The 14,792-nt window shown below is 50.1% G+C and overlaps 1 protein-coding gene across 1 annotated transcript in view; it reads left to right on the top strand.

Annotated features, from left to right (window-relative positions):
- LOC138804466 (testican-1-like) overlaps positions 1–14,792 on the top strand; it is a 346,831-nt gene that overhangs the window by 229,268 nt on the left and 102,771 nt on the right. Inside the window, exon 4 of the mRNA XM_069988735.1 lies at positions 13,490–13,604. Within this exon, the coding sequence (XP_069844836.1) occupies positions 13,490–13,604 (115 nt within the window). The remainder of the gene's footprint in view (positions 1–13,489; positions 13,605–14,792) is intronic.

Genomic DNA, 14,792 nt, shown 5'->3' with positions numbered 1-14,792 from the left:
TTTGAAAGCTGGATGAGGAGGAGGCGGCGTCCATGAAGATATGTCCCCATGGCAACTGTACCCCAGGAGTTGATCGCCCAGGAGGGGTTGGGCCGGTGACCCAGGACTATTCATGACCCTAGAAGTCTCCAGTAGTGGACCCCGCTGCACACAGGAGACCCTGTCCAGCCTGACATTGCCCTTCCGTGGCAAGCATCGGCGGGCATTCTGCCACCACTGAGTCCTGGTGGCAGCGGCATCTCTGATCCACCCACATCTCAGGATTTGTAACTAGGAATTTCACTTGCCTGACAATGTCACATCACCCATAGATGTTGCTGCCTTCATTAGTGAACTTAATCTGGAAAGTGGTCAACCTGCTGTGTAGAAATTAGTCAAAAATCGGCGGTGTGCTTCCTTCATTGGAGCTCAGGATTCTGATTTTGGACTTGGCCTGCAGTGAGAGAAACTGGTGAGGCTGGAGCCGGGGGACCCCGCGTCTGCCGTTGCGGAGAGACTCTGAATAGACATCCGGGGCCTCCCGCCCCTGTCGATTGGACAGGGCCCACAGAAAGCCCAGACGGAGCTTTTGTTTGTCTCAGAAAGGAACACACCAGGGAGATTTGTTGCCCATTTAAAAAACGACTGGGCATGAAATAGATACTGTTTGGATTAAACAGCAACACATACCCTCATTAGCTCTTTCAGGATCACAAAAGGCCTGATGGCTGGTTTAGTCCCAGGCAGCAGGATCCCATGCCAGAAATGTCTTGTCCAACATTCGCAGAGGGAAGGAGTGTGTGGGGAAAAGGGAATCTCCACCGTGTCACCGGTCCCCTTCTCCTTTCGGCTCGTTCTTTATGTTTGTGCGTGGATTGCCAGGTATCAGCTCTGAGCTTGCCCCTCACTAGGCAGACCGCATAAAAGCCCTGATTTCCCCTTCTGCTGTTGGCTGCCTGGGAAATGAGGAAAGTAAGGAGTTGAAGAGGTTACTGATGCATCGAGTAGCTCCTGGGCAGGGGATTCATAGGTCGCCCGGAGGGCCAAGATCAGAAGCAAGGTGGTTTCAGGGGTGTGCTTTGGCTCTGGGATAACCTGGAGAAGTTAAGGGCCCCCGTTTGGACTGTTGTAACCATAGGGATATTCAAGTGGGAAGGAGGTGAACGGACACTTATTGAGGGCTTCTTAAGATCACTGTGAAGCACTTGCTGCCATGTTTTCTCTAGTCTCCCTAACGACCTTGTGAGGCAAAGATCGACCTCCTTCCATACTTACCCCAGGTCACACAGCATTTGGCAAGTTGAGATCAGCTGGGGAATTGGCTGTGTCAATTCCAAGGCCTTTCCTGTAATTCCTTTCACAGTCTAGCGACTTGCTTGTATGAGCGAAGAGTGTCCAGGAAGCTTAGGTCTGAGATGTGTTCTCCTGTCAACCTTTGCTGGACTCAGAGTCCTGGGCCTGCTGTATCTCGGTGGTGATCACCAGCTGCGTGCACGTGTGGAAGAAGAGTGCATTGTTGCTGGTGCACCTTGGTGTGGGACCTTGGTGTGTTAGTGAGATGTACGGAGACACATGGTGGTAAGGTGTGTTCCTGAGAACCAGTCCTCCTGGTGATCCATCTTTACCATTAACTTATATCTCCTCCTCCTCTTACACCTCTCTATTTTGCCTTTTCTTTCCTTCCTCCTTCCTTCTTCTACCATTTCTCTACCACAGTGTATGCTCCTTAAGCCCAAGAACTTTAGCCATCTCTGAATGCTCAGTGTTTGGAACCGGCCTTGGCATGTAAAAGGAGTTTCACAGGCACATTGAGTTGGTGAGTCAATGACTTCTCTACTTTCATGATGAACTTGCTGATCCGGAGATGCCAGGGCTTCTTGCAGCGCTAACACTGGTGGCCTGGACGTTTACATCCAGAGATTCCCCCCTGTGGAGAGAGTTTAATTCAGCCTTTACTGAGTGCTTCTTTTAGAGAGACAGGTCAGGAGACCGACCCAGGGCTTGGGAATAGTGAGTGAGTGTGGCCCCTGGTTGTCCAGGGCAGGCTGGGGCGGGGAGAAGCCCACGGACCTGAGTGTGGGGTCTGTGCTGAGCCCCGCAGCCCTGCCGACAGTTGGGGATAAAGGGCTTGGGAATAAGGAGGACACTGTCTCTGGGGGCTCCTGCAGGATTGAGTCAGACTCGGGGACACATTCTGGGTGGCTGCTTAGTTGCGTGATCTTTGGGTAGGTCTAGTTGCCTTTTCCATCCGTCATGGAAGGAATAATCCTGGCCAACTGCTGTAGCTGTAAGAACAGAATGGCACCACATGTCTGTGTGTGTGTGTCAGGTGTCCAGTGTAACCACGGGCCTGGTAGATACTGGATGAGAGGAGAACTGAATTCCGGAAGGCCAGACTACAGAAGATAGTTGTGAAGCTTTTTAAAAATTAGGAATCTGTAATCTTGACCAATATAAGAATATCTATGGCCCACCATCGACTCTGCCTGTCCTGCTCTCTGTGTGCTTAGAAAGAAAAGATCTTTTTTTGGGGGGATCATTCCATGCTTGACTTAGAAAACCCCCTAAGTACTTGGCCTGTCATTTACTAGTTGAGACCCGATATATGCTTTATATTAGTCCATGTCTTAGAGGTTGTGTTGTTCGTGGCAGAAAGATAACTGGGGAAGAGAGCGGCATCTGGGCAAGCTTGGGACAATGAATTGCTCAGTTTATTCTGATACACGTAATGCTGTCTTCTAGCAATGACCAAATAGCACCAGGCACAATAGCAAAACAGAGAAAGGAGAATACACATGACTTACCTGGCACAGTACTTACCAAAGCCGACAGTTTGAGATGGTTTCTAAATAGACTACAGAGTGTCCCGAGAAATCCCAGCTCCACTCAGCACTAACTTTGTCATGATTACTTCAGTGTTCTCAATGAAGGAATGAAATTTAATGACCTTGGGATCCATCTCAAAGAAGCAGAAATGAATCTGCCCTAATTGGGGAAAGAAAGGACTTAGAAATGAATAGTCTCTGATTACCCATTTATAAATCCACAGCCAAGTGTTTCCCACAAAAACAATTAAGAGTGAGAAGGGACAAAGGCACTAACAGCTTTAATTATGATATTAAATTTGATGCCTGGGGAGTCACAAATGCTTTGTAACTCATTTATTATATACCTTTCCCAATGCTTGGAGTGAGAACATTTTCAGAAAAGCTTTGGGCATACAGGGCCGGCGCTCTAAACAACCCTGGAACTTTTTAACCTGTGAGACTCTGAGATCTTGGGGAAAAGATAGAGTGGAGGTTTGTTCTAGAGACACGGGATACATTTTTTGCATTAATCAGCTTTAATGGGATCTGCTTTCTGGTCCCGCCAGAATGAACAATTTGCTTCTGAAGGTTCTTTGTATGTACTTTTACTAGTATTGATTTTCCATCTTAGATTTCAGTACCCTGGAGAGCTCTCGGCTTCCTTCTAGGACCCTTTCAGCTTAGTAAACACTTTCCAAAACTTTGCAAACTTTTCTCTCCCAAAGTCCCTAAAGGCAAATGAGAGTAAACAAGTAGTCTGAGGCCCTGGGGAGTTTTCCATACCAGCAGCAGGTATGCTCTTGAAGTCTCTTCTACACCAGCTTCTATGGTTTCTGTTCTGTCCCCTGGTAGATCTGTGTGATTGCTGTAATATAAGCAAGTTTAAATTGCCTGCAATGTAGTAAAATAGAGGTCGTCTGGAGATTCACAGTACGTTTGCATTCTCCTTGGCCCACCGTAGGGTCTAAGAGGCAAGATCAGATTACGCCACGGGAAACGGGAGGGTGCGAGTGGGCAGCGGTGGGCTGTGTCAGCGGCATCTGGCAGGTTTGTCTTCAGCTGCTTCGTCTGGAAGCTGGCCAGTGAGTTAGCACGAGGTCCCTTCCTCCCCTCCCCACTGCCCCGGCTGGGCTCTGTGCTGAAGTTCTGCACCATCGCAGGCCACACTGTGGCGCAGACAGCCTCGTTGACAACTCTACCCTGTCACTTGGAGCCGGCTGACTCTGCACTGTACTATGTGTTGTTTTTGCTTTATACCTGCTTGTCTGATTGTACAGGACAGACCAGAAGGCATCAGGTAGGCAGCTTCTGCTTGAAGACCTGAGCGCACCTCCCTCGTATGTCATACCTGCTCTGTTGACTCCTGTCAGCCTAGTTGTCCCCAACACATCACACCTACTAACCACCCCGAACTCCGACTCTAGCCTGCCTGCATCGAACGTGTGTACCAGGCCCCTTTCCCTTAACCCAGCTCTCTCCTTCCTTGCTTTTTACCAGTAGTGCTTAAAAGTGGGCTCGTAGGATACTGTAGCACTCAAAACTCCATGACTCACCAAGAGAGATTTTTCCAAAGCCCACAAACCTCTCAGAAACAAAACGTTACCAAAATGGCGTGTGGCGGTGTATGGTCTCATACAAAGCTCTGCTGTGCTGTCTGAGTGCATGGAATTTAGGGAGAATATTTGCCAGCCTTTCTAATCTTCGGGAGCACACTTGGCAAGACCCTGACTGTACTAGCCATGCTCAGACAGCTTGATTTACAGGATGGATTCAGCCGGGAGGGCAGGCCTGGTTAACCAGCAGAAGTTTTCTGGACAAAATGGCCCCTGAACTCAGTGTTCCAAACAGACATTTCAGCGTTCCTACTTGCAGAGATTATAAGAGAGTGTACAGTTCTGAGACTGGAAAGGATGTGACAGAATCATGGCCTGGGTCTCGTGTCTCTGGAATACACTGAGTCCCTTGCCCTTGGTGGACGCTCATTTCTGCACTGCAGACTAAGGACCTGCTTATTCTACACAGATCCTCACAGGATCCCAGGGAAGCAGATCTGTTTATCTGTAGCTGGATCAGAGAGCTGAGGAACCGTCAAGATCTTACAGATTTGGGATTTTTTTCTGGATTTTCTGAATCTCATCTTTACATGGTCAACAACCATGGCTGCTGGATAATGATAGATCATCATAGAAAGAATTACTTCCGAAAGCCTTTGTTCTGGGGAAAGTACTATGTCTTATAGGCATTTTTAATTGCATTGAAACAAAGCACAGGCACAAAAGATAGACTTTATGAGCCACAATGATCTTTAAAGTATACTTTTTTTTTCCTGGAAATATTTGATTTTTTTGTGCTTTTTATGTCCTCTAATTCTCCTAGGTTATAGAATTGGTTCCTTTGTATTTTGAGTAATTCTCCCTTCTTTGTTCATAAATGTCTTATGAATAATTTATGTTGGTTACAATGAAATAGAACCCAAGTACTTTAACTATTAAAACATTTTAATAAATTCTGGCCTTTCTAATGGGGGAGAAGGTGGAGAGTTCTCTGCGCATGGTGGCTTCCGCTTCTCCTTTGTGTGAGACCTTTTTCAGGGTCCTGTGTTTTTGGCTGTGTTGCCACCAGACCTGTCTCTCCATCTGCTATGTGGATTGGAAACCCCTTCAGAAGGATCCATAATAGAGATCAGACCAAAAGGTTTGCCTTGACACGCGGTTCCTTAAGTCGGAGTTACACGCACTGGACCGGGGCAGTGGTTTTGCCTTTGTGTTTATTATAAAAGTAGCACAAGCTTGTTGGACCTGTAATCTAGCCTTGGTTTCTGTGGTGCCATCTTTCCTTCACAGTAGGAAGTTCTTTTTGGAATCTTGCAGCTAGCATGGTTCTTAGGGGCCTGGCTGGACAAAGGGGGCTGGTGGTGTAGTTACCACCTTTATTCCAACCACAGACTGTTGTCACTCGTGGCCTAGTGGCTCTGAGCTTCAGCTTTGCAGAAAAACTTACCAACATTCAATTCTGGGCCCCGCTGACTGATAAGGTAAACTGCCCAATACCTCGGTGTCGATCAATGACCAGTGAGGAAGTTAAGAATAACCACATCTCTGTATCCGTTTCATTACTGTTAAATTTGAATCTGCACTCGTACCTAACTCTGTAGATTGGTGGATGTCACTATCTGCATCATTGTTCTTCCAATTATATATACACTTATATATATGTATATATCTTCCAGTTATATTTATTCCAGCTATATTATATAGCAAAATGTTTCCCCTTTGGGCTGGGGAGGTGGCTCAGTGGTAGAGCGCTTGCCTTGCAAGCCTGAGGCCCTGGGTTCGATTCCTCAACACCACATACGCAAAAAGAAAAAAACCGGAAGTGGCGCTGTGGCTCAAGTGGTAGAGAGCTAGCCTTGAGCTGAAGATCTGAGGGACAGCGCCTAGGCCCAGAGTTCAGGCCCCACGACTGGACCAAAAAAAAAAAAAAGTTTCCCCTTATCCTTGCCCCTCTTTCCCCTCTTTCCCTTCTCACCCCTCTTTTCCTGCTCTCTTCCCCTCCTGTTTTCTTCTTCCCTTCCATCCTGTCCCCTTCCTTCCCATTTCTCTTAGTTTCCTTTCCCTCCCTACTTTTGACTTTCCCTACTTTCCCATGAGGGCCATTTCTCTCTCTCTCTCTCTCTCTCTCTCTCTCTCTCTCTCTCTCTCTCTCTCTCTCTCTCTCTCTCTCTCTCTCTCTCTCTCTCTCTCTCTCTCTCTCCTCCCCTCTCTGTCTCCTCCTCTCTCCCTCTCCCCCCCCCAGCCTCTCTGGTACTGGTCCTGGGGTTTGAACTCAGGGTATAGGCACTGCCCCTGAACTCTTTTGTCCAGGGCTAGCACTTTACCACTTGAGCCACAGCTCCACTTCTGGCCTTTTGTAGTTAATTGGAGAGAGGAGTCTCTCAGTCTCTCTCATTTCCTGCCCAGGCTGGCTTCTTTGCCATTTCATAGCAGCGTGGGATCATGGGAGTCTGGGACAGTAGTTTGAGGAAGGGAGAATGGCTGGCCAGGATAATAAAATTTCGTGGCTGCTGATTTTATGGAGCACATTCCCACAGCTGCTCTAGCAGACCCCTCTTCATGCTTTCTTTCCTAATGAACACGGCATGTAAAGGGCCATTTGGGGCTTCTCAGTGGTTGCTTGTAATGTCTTCTTTTGCACTGGGGCAGGGTCCACTCTCCTCCCGGCAGCAGCTGCCATTAGTTCCAGTCAGTCCTGGGTCATCCCCTACTCCTTCATCTATGGGGAAAACCCAGAATCTCACAGACCGGCCGGCATGCGTGCCCTGACCAGGGGCTGTAATCCCAACTCTGTGGCTGCAGATAAATTCTCTAGGAAGCAGAAAGAGGCTAGAACTTTGGTGGAAGTTGTTCCTAAGTCATTTAGTAACAGACAGAGGGTGTTGGCCCGGAGTCTCGGGAAGGCTGGGTTTGCTTATGAACCCTCCTCAAGATGTGAAGGAGCCCTCAGGAGCAGCTGTGTGAGTGGGAGAGCTGAGGCTGGTGTGGGACCGAGGTTCTTTTCAAGGAAAGAGAAGGGAGGGGATGGCTTCTTTGGAAATGGGCAGGTGCCGAGTCCTGGCGTCCATGTTAAGACTGTGGAACCAAGGAGTGACGCCATGTTTCTAGTGGTTTCGATCTTCTTCAGCTTTCTTATTTATCTTTCAGAAACATCTACCTGTATTATTAAGGTAGTCACGTACTGTTTGATAAGTGAAACCCCTGTAATGAACTGAATCATTGACCTTTAGGTGCATGTATACATTCCCTCCAACTTTCTGTGTTAAAAGTCCAGTGGCCATATTTGAAGATGAGGTTTTCTTAGGCAAGTAATTAAGGTGAAACAGGGTGGACCCCTGACCCAATAGGGTTGATATCATTGTAGGAAGATTCTCTATCTGTGCACACGTGGCCACGTGAGGATATGGAACCACACTGGCACACTAATCTCAAGCTGCCAACCTCCAGAGCCCTCAGGACATTACTTTCTGTCATTTTAATCACTGAGTCTTGGGTATTTTGTTACAGCAGCCCCAGAAGACTAATACAGATTGTTTATAACTTTCCCTGGTAATAGACCATGGGAATGAACATTGTGCCTAGTATGTTGGCTTGCGGGGTCATAGGATTTTCCCTTTCTTTTCTCTTCTTATGAAACTTTCTTTTCTATATACCAAGAAGTTGAGCGAATAATAACTTTAAAATAGTTGTCATATAAGTCCCTATCAAATAGACTGTTACAAGTGCTGCACACATGCATGTGTGCACACACACACATGTATTATAACAGGGAACCCATTTTTAGCTTTGCTGTGGAATGAAAGGAGTCCTCAGGCCCTGAATCGAAGGAAATGGAAGGGCAGCTCTGGTCAGGTGCATCTCTCCATGCTCTTCCCTTTGTCCTCGTCTGTGTCCTGCCGTTCCCCAGTCCCCCAACACACAGGGCCAGCCTCCCGTGTCACAGGACTGACAGGCCCCTTAGTTTGGCCTCAGGAGAACTTGGTCAGCCCTTTGAATGTGAAACCCAAAAGGAGGGATTCTTTGCAAGCCACCATTCTTCTCTGCTGACAGCCAGATCCAATGGACAAGCCCTTCTATTTTGCATTATGTAGCGTGTTGTCATCAGCCGGTGAACAGGCCGCTCCAGAGAGAAGATCAGAGGCAGGATGCAGCCCCACGAGTTGCCATGGGGACAGACAAGCAGAAAGAAATAGCTAGCATCCCAGCCTGATGAGGTTTTCCAGGTCTGGAGTCGTTGCTCTGGCAGTCTTGCATGCGGTCACTCCCCAGGCATCCCTGGGCGCGTCTGTTCTTTGGATGAATCCTAGGTGTGTGGGACGGGGGCACTGAGTCATGGCAGAGGTTGGGAGGAGTCAGCAGACCCTCGTGAAAAGTGTAGACATTTTCCAAATGGAGCAATCCTCTGTCTGAGGAAGCTTTGAGGTGCCACCGGGCTGGACTGTGAATTCACACCAAGTCTCTTCCTGCTGGTCTCAGAAGCTGCCTTGTATCCGCCAGCCGTGTGTGGCTTCCTGCCCCTGGGGAGAGGAAAGAGCAAAGGAGACTCTTAAGAGCTGACCGCAGACCTTCTATCCTCCCTTGGAGGATGACGCTATGTAACCTGTCCTTCTCAGAGTGTGACTGTCCACATAACGTACGTGGCACCCTCTTCTTGCCTTCTCTCTTATTTAACTTGGAAATAGGAATGTCTGCCAGAAGCTGCCAGGTTCTGCCATGTTTGGAGTCACTGTGGAACTTGGAGGCTTGTTTCCTCGTGGGCCTCGCTGTGGTTTCAAGGCTCCCCCGTGACCATGACCCCCTATGACCTCTCCAGCCAGCTACCAGTCTGGTCAAACGCATCCCCCGTCCTCCCCCCAAACCATGCTGTCAGGTCTCTGTTGGCCCTGGCTGACCCTGGATTATTGTGCTTTGCGCTGTTTAAACCTCCTTTCCCATTCATGTCAGTCTTTCCAGAAGTCTCCGCTGACTTTCTAGAAGGCTGGGTTGGGTCCTCTCCAGTTGTGGCCCTTGCAGAGTAGAGAGGACATCTGGTTGACCCCAGAAGTGCTGGCCTCCGGCCTACAAAGATTCCACCCATAGAAGGATGCTCTGTATACACTCACTGGATACACACAGGCGTGTGTGAGTGCCGGGTGACCCAGGGACCCTCTGGACCAACCCACAGAGTAGAACCGCCCTCTGCCCAGCCCCGCTGAGGTGTGGCTCCGTGACCCTGTGTGCAGTTAGCCTGTAGGATGTGCTCAAGGATGACGGGAAGGCTTACCTCCGGATTTCCAAATCAATGTAGCTAATTAAAAAATAACTCATTGAACGGAAAAACAAGTTCAGAAACAATTAAGATAATTAAAATATCGCCACCTTAATTGCAACCAAGCAGTGAGCTTTAAAAAATAAAATTAATTAAAAAAAAAAACCTATGCCGAGACATTAATTAACTGGCTTTTTGAATTCAATGCAGCTCAACCAATGTCTCTTTAAATTAGTTCTTGCTTAGCTGTTTTTGTTACTTTAGGAAAGTAAAAAGTTTCTGTCAAAAATACTTTGAAAAGCATAAATGGGATGTGTACCCAGTGCCAGCCGGCCCTGGATGGATTTCTGCAGGAAAAAGGAAATTAACTTCTCACAGCCCCTCTGCAGTGGTGGGCGCGTTCCCCTGCCCTGCCGACGTGGCCTGACTGAGGTCGTGGGACAGGGCTGTGTGGTCTCCTCGGGACTGCTGTACCTTGTGCTCGAGTATGGGCAGAGGGAAATTAGAATGTGGAGCACCCACCATCTCCAAGAAATCAGTGCCGTGACCAGGAGGCCTCAAACCAGCTAGCAACCATCACTGATTCTCAGCTCTCGCTCCCTGCCTCCCTACCTGCGCACCTCCCGACCCCACAAGGACTTCTCAGTGCCAAATGGTCCTGGTCTCTTATCATTGCTTTTGAAAAGAGGAGCTCCATAGCCCTGCCCAGTGCCCGTGCCAGGCCTGTCCAGGGCCTCGCGGTGAGCCCGTGGCAGCCGGGGAGAAGCATCTCTCTGAGCTGAATGTTTCACAGAAAGTGACACACTCCTCATCCCCTTACAATCCCTGGATTGCTATTTTTCAAAAACAAAACGTGTTCTGATGATTAAACAAGCAGTGACAGCTTGATTTGTTACTGTTTTGTTGTGCTGTGAAGTTCGTTTACTCTCAGTAATTCTCCTGCATGTTTGAAGTATTCAGACCCTCATAATTAATTTTTTTTTAGCAGACTTGATCTCTGTATGCAGATTGTTAAATATGTGTATGGCGTTAAGCCGGCCATGCTGAAGAATGAGTATTTTCCTTTGGAGATTTTCTAGTTGTTGGTTGGTTAAGAACCGTTAGTTTCCCAGATCAGAAGGGATATCTACAGTAGGAAGCCGCATCACCAGATGGCGGGAGCACTCCTGGCCAGCCGTGGGTCAGGTGACTCAGCCAGGGGGTTGCTCCCTACAGAGGGGAGAGGCACACGGTGTGGTGGTTCACGGCTGAGCACCCGGTACTGCTGCTTCTGACCAGTCCCAGAGGGTGTGTTTCCCCTGCCTTGCAGCCCTAAGCAGCGAGGGGAGACGGGCCCAGCTGAGCTCTGTGTGTGCCTCCATCCACCCTCTAGATCAGCCGAGATCATCCCTGCATCCCATGCTGACGGCGTGTTTATAATGAGCATTCGGGTTCTCAGAGCAGACATGTAGCGCCATCGGCACCGGGCAGCCTCAGCTTCTCTTGAAGAGGTGTGTTTGCAAAATGGGTGCATTTGCAGCAGCCTCTCCATGGCTGCTTGTAAGGATTACATGAGCTAATCCAATTAGAGGGCTTAGTCCACTGCCTGTGTGTCAGAAGCCCTTGGTGAGTGCTGACTGCTGTTCCCGCGATGACAAATGCTCATTATTCACTCAGAGAACAACATGAACACCTGTAACCCATAACACGTACCAGGTGCTTAACATCTACCGGCTCTATTGCAACAAACATCAACTCATTTAGTGCACTTAGCGTCCGTAGGTATTCGTTTTCCTTCCTTTGCAGAGGAGGGAGTGGGGGAATGTGAGACATTAATAAGCAGCAGAGCCAGAGGCCTGAGCTGTACATCTGTGCTCTTTTCTGCCATGCAACTGATTTACCGTATCACTCAGGCCAACCGACGGGCCCAGTGGACCTCGGAGTATTGGCTACAGGAGCAAAAAGATGCTAAAATAAACCTTAAGACTTCCCACACAGTAGGGCAGGTTTTGACACACCCACCCACCCTCCAGAGTCAGCCTGGTGATCTCCATTTCTGAGACACCACCAGAGCGGCACCCAAGCACATGTCAGAGAAGTGTGTCAGCAGGGCGCCCCAGCAGAGCCGCCAGCGGTGGCTCCTCAGGCTTCCTTAGATGCCCAGCATGGCAGGTGGCACTATGGAAGGGGAGACGAGGATCCGCGTTGCTGGTGTTTAGTGGTCATCAGACTGTCCGTCCACCCCAGTCCATTCTGGAAGGGACTTGGAAAGCAAGTGAAGGCCACCAGCTGAGTCAGCCCCAGCCTCCCAGCTTCTCAGCCTTCTCAGCCCCTGGCTGAGAACCTAGCTCTGCCTACAAATGTCTGGAAGGCCTGGTCTCAGAGGACGCCAGTGCTAAGACACGGCCTCTCTGCTTCCTGCTTCCCAGAGGTGGCCCTCAGCTTAAAGAGCAAGAATGATCAGCCATCCTCGGGGTGCATCCTCTCTCTCTCTCTCTCTCTCTCTCTCTCTCTCTCTCTCTCCCCCCCCCTCTCTCTCATTGGCTCTCTCTCTTCTAGAGTCTAGACATTAGAGCATGTGTCTCGGGCAGTAACTCTGCCACTTGTTGTCCTCTTGTCTCTGCTGACCTAAGAAAGTACCCTGGTTCCTGTTCGCAGTTGGTACCTCGAGGGGCCGTGCTGAGCTGCCCAGGCAGCAGAAATGCTGATGGGTGCTTTACGTCCAGAATCCCGGAGACATTCCCAGCATTCCCCAAAGAGTGTCAGATTCTGTGGCTGGGTGCCCACCGCCAAGGCTGAAGGGTGGTGTTGTGAGATGCCGGTGCCTTGTAGAGCGATGCGGCTGTCCCTGCTTAGGATGCCAACGGTGTGGCCCAGTGTTTAGGTGGACAGGGAATGGGGCACATCGCCTCCACTGGCAGTGGGAAGCGGTTATGAAAGATTTGCTGCCTAATAAGCTCTGGCCTGGAGCTGGGAGGTGGCACAACTGCTTTTGTTTTTCAGAGAACCCCGCTGGGGGCTCTCCCCGGCCCAGCCCAGCGTGCCGAGCGCTGACGAGCAGCCGGGTCTGGCCTGCAGCCCCACTGAGCCCCCGTGTGGGAACTGCTGCTGTTGGGGACCCTCTCGGGGTTCGTGTTTGGACCCACTTTTCTCACCTCATTATCCCCACCCACAACACACAGTTAATTTTTTACGGTTGCCCAAACATGCCTCCTTGTAGTATCGCGTGGCCTCCTCTCCCTGCCCTCCTTGGCTTGTCAGACCCTACACGTCCTTAAGATCCAACTCACACATGAATGCTTCCCTAATCCTTGCCCTAGAAATGGATCTCTCTTTCTCTCCAGCTCCATTATCGGTTTTTATATGCCCATCAGGGCTCTTATCTAATTCTGGCTTGCTCAATAAATATTTATATAGAGCCCCCCCCACACACACACATTACATTGTAACTGTGTGTGTGAGTCTAAACTGCCCTGGACTTCCTCTAGCTCTCCAGAATCTTGAGCTGTTTACGCACAAGACGGTGTTTATTGAACTCATCCAACCAACCTGCATCTTTGAGGACTTTTTTTATGTGATAAGATAAAACATAGTTGAAGACATAAAATGAAACTCCAGATAAATAACCAGAGAGCTCTCGGTGCCTCTTTGGATCACATCAGACTCTAAAAGGCATTTTTAAAAAGTAGATCGTGCTTCCAATGAAATAAAAGGTTCTGAAATGCCCAGCATACACTGGTGTCAGTGTTCGGATGTTGAGGGGGACAATGGGAGACATGCACAGAACTCCCCCCGGCCGGGTCTCTCGTTCCCATCCTCATCCCTCTCAACTGGTTTCTTTTCCATTCGTTTATGTGAGTGGCACATTAAATGAAATTTGCCTGATGCCCCTAACCCCCTCCTTTTCTCCCCTTTTGCTTCAGCTCTGGACCCGTCCAAGGACCCCTGCCTGAAGGTGAAGTGCAGCCCTCACAAAGTGTGTGTGACCCAGGACTACCAGACGGCGCTCTGTGTCAGCCGCAAGCACCTGCTGCCCAGGTGAGGCCAGAAGGGAGCTCCCCGGAAGCTGGGGGCCGGGAGTGTGGCAGATGGCAGATTCCAGTCTCTGACTTGGGAGCCGGGGAAAGGAGAGACACCGCCATCGAGTCTGGCGTTCGGTGCCCGTATTCTTGCAAGAATCTCCATTCCTGAACATGTATTTTGCAAAGAAGGTCAATCGTCTCTCCCCCGAATCGGTCTCGTTTTTCCAAGTCCACACCTGAGCTCTGATGAGTGGAAAACCCCATCTTGCCATGTGGGGGGAAGGGGGTCTTTCTCTACTGGGCCAAGTAGGCCCAACATGCAGGAGCTTACAGCTCAGAAAGCAGAGACTGGCGCTTTAGCCTCTCGGTTGTGTGTGTGACAGCCTGAGCATGATCATGCCTCCCAAGCCCCGCAGCCCAGCCGGGGTCGCCCCCCCAGCATCCCTCAGGATCTCGGGGTCTGCCTGGCTGCTTCCTCAGGACATAACACCCCATGCCCCATTTCCTCAGCTCTGGAGGGGCTCTCCCCCACCCTCTGGGGTCCTCAAGCTGCCCCCAAGGGGAGCCACAGCAGGTGGACTTAGGATGACTGCGCTGCTGACGAACGGGCCTATCGGTTTGTTGGGAAAAGAGTCCCAGAGGCGGCTTTGGCTGAAGCAGCATGCTGGTGGGGCTCTGGCGGGCTCTGGTGTGGTGGCTGCCTGGGGAAACCCTCAAGTGGTCTCTGCTGTGATCATGGGTCCAGCCTTCTGTCCCTCTCAGAGGCTGAATTACTCAGTCCTCAAACGTGCAGATGTCTTCAGAGGGTCTTGGCCATCTTCCCAGATGAAACATCTGTCCTTGCGCATTCTACTTCAGGGGTCCCCTCTGATCAGGGAGACCATGTTGACAACTCTATTGATGCGTCCGTCAGGGAAGTAATGTTTCCTTCTGCAAAGCATCTGCAGGCAGTCCCGCCATCCAAAGGTGGCCTGTGCCGCAGCTCGAAGGGCAAATCCTGCCCCGTAGCCAGGCGGCAGGACGCACAGCTGGAGAGGCGGGAGGGCCAGTGGTAGCTGAGGATGATGCTCCAGACGCAGGCTGCGTTCGCCAGCCAATCAAGGGGGGAGGCAGCGAGTATGTCAGCCAGGGAACTGCACCAGCTGCCCTTCCCCACGGAGATGGGGTGAGTGGAGAGGGACAGCCATCTGCAGGGTTTAAAAAT

This window comes from Dipodomys merriami, unplaced genomic scaffold (assembly GCF_024711535.1).
Source record: "Dipodomys merriami isolate MVZ:Mamm:240054 unplaced genomic scaffold, mDipMer1.0.p SCAF_366, whole genome shotgun sequence".
Classification (NCBI taxonomy): Eukaryota; Metazoa; Chordata; class Mammalia; order Rodentia; family Heteromyidae; genus Dipodomys; species Dipodomys merriami.
The sequence above is the reverse complement of the archived record's forward strand: the minus strand, read 5'-3'. Positions and strand labels throughout refer to the sequence as shown.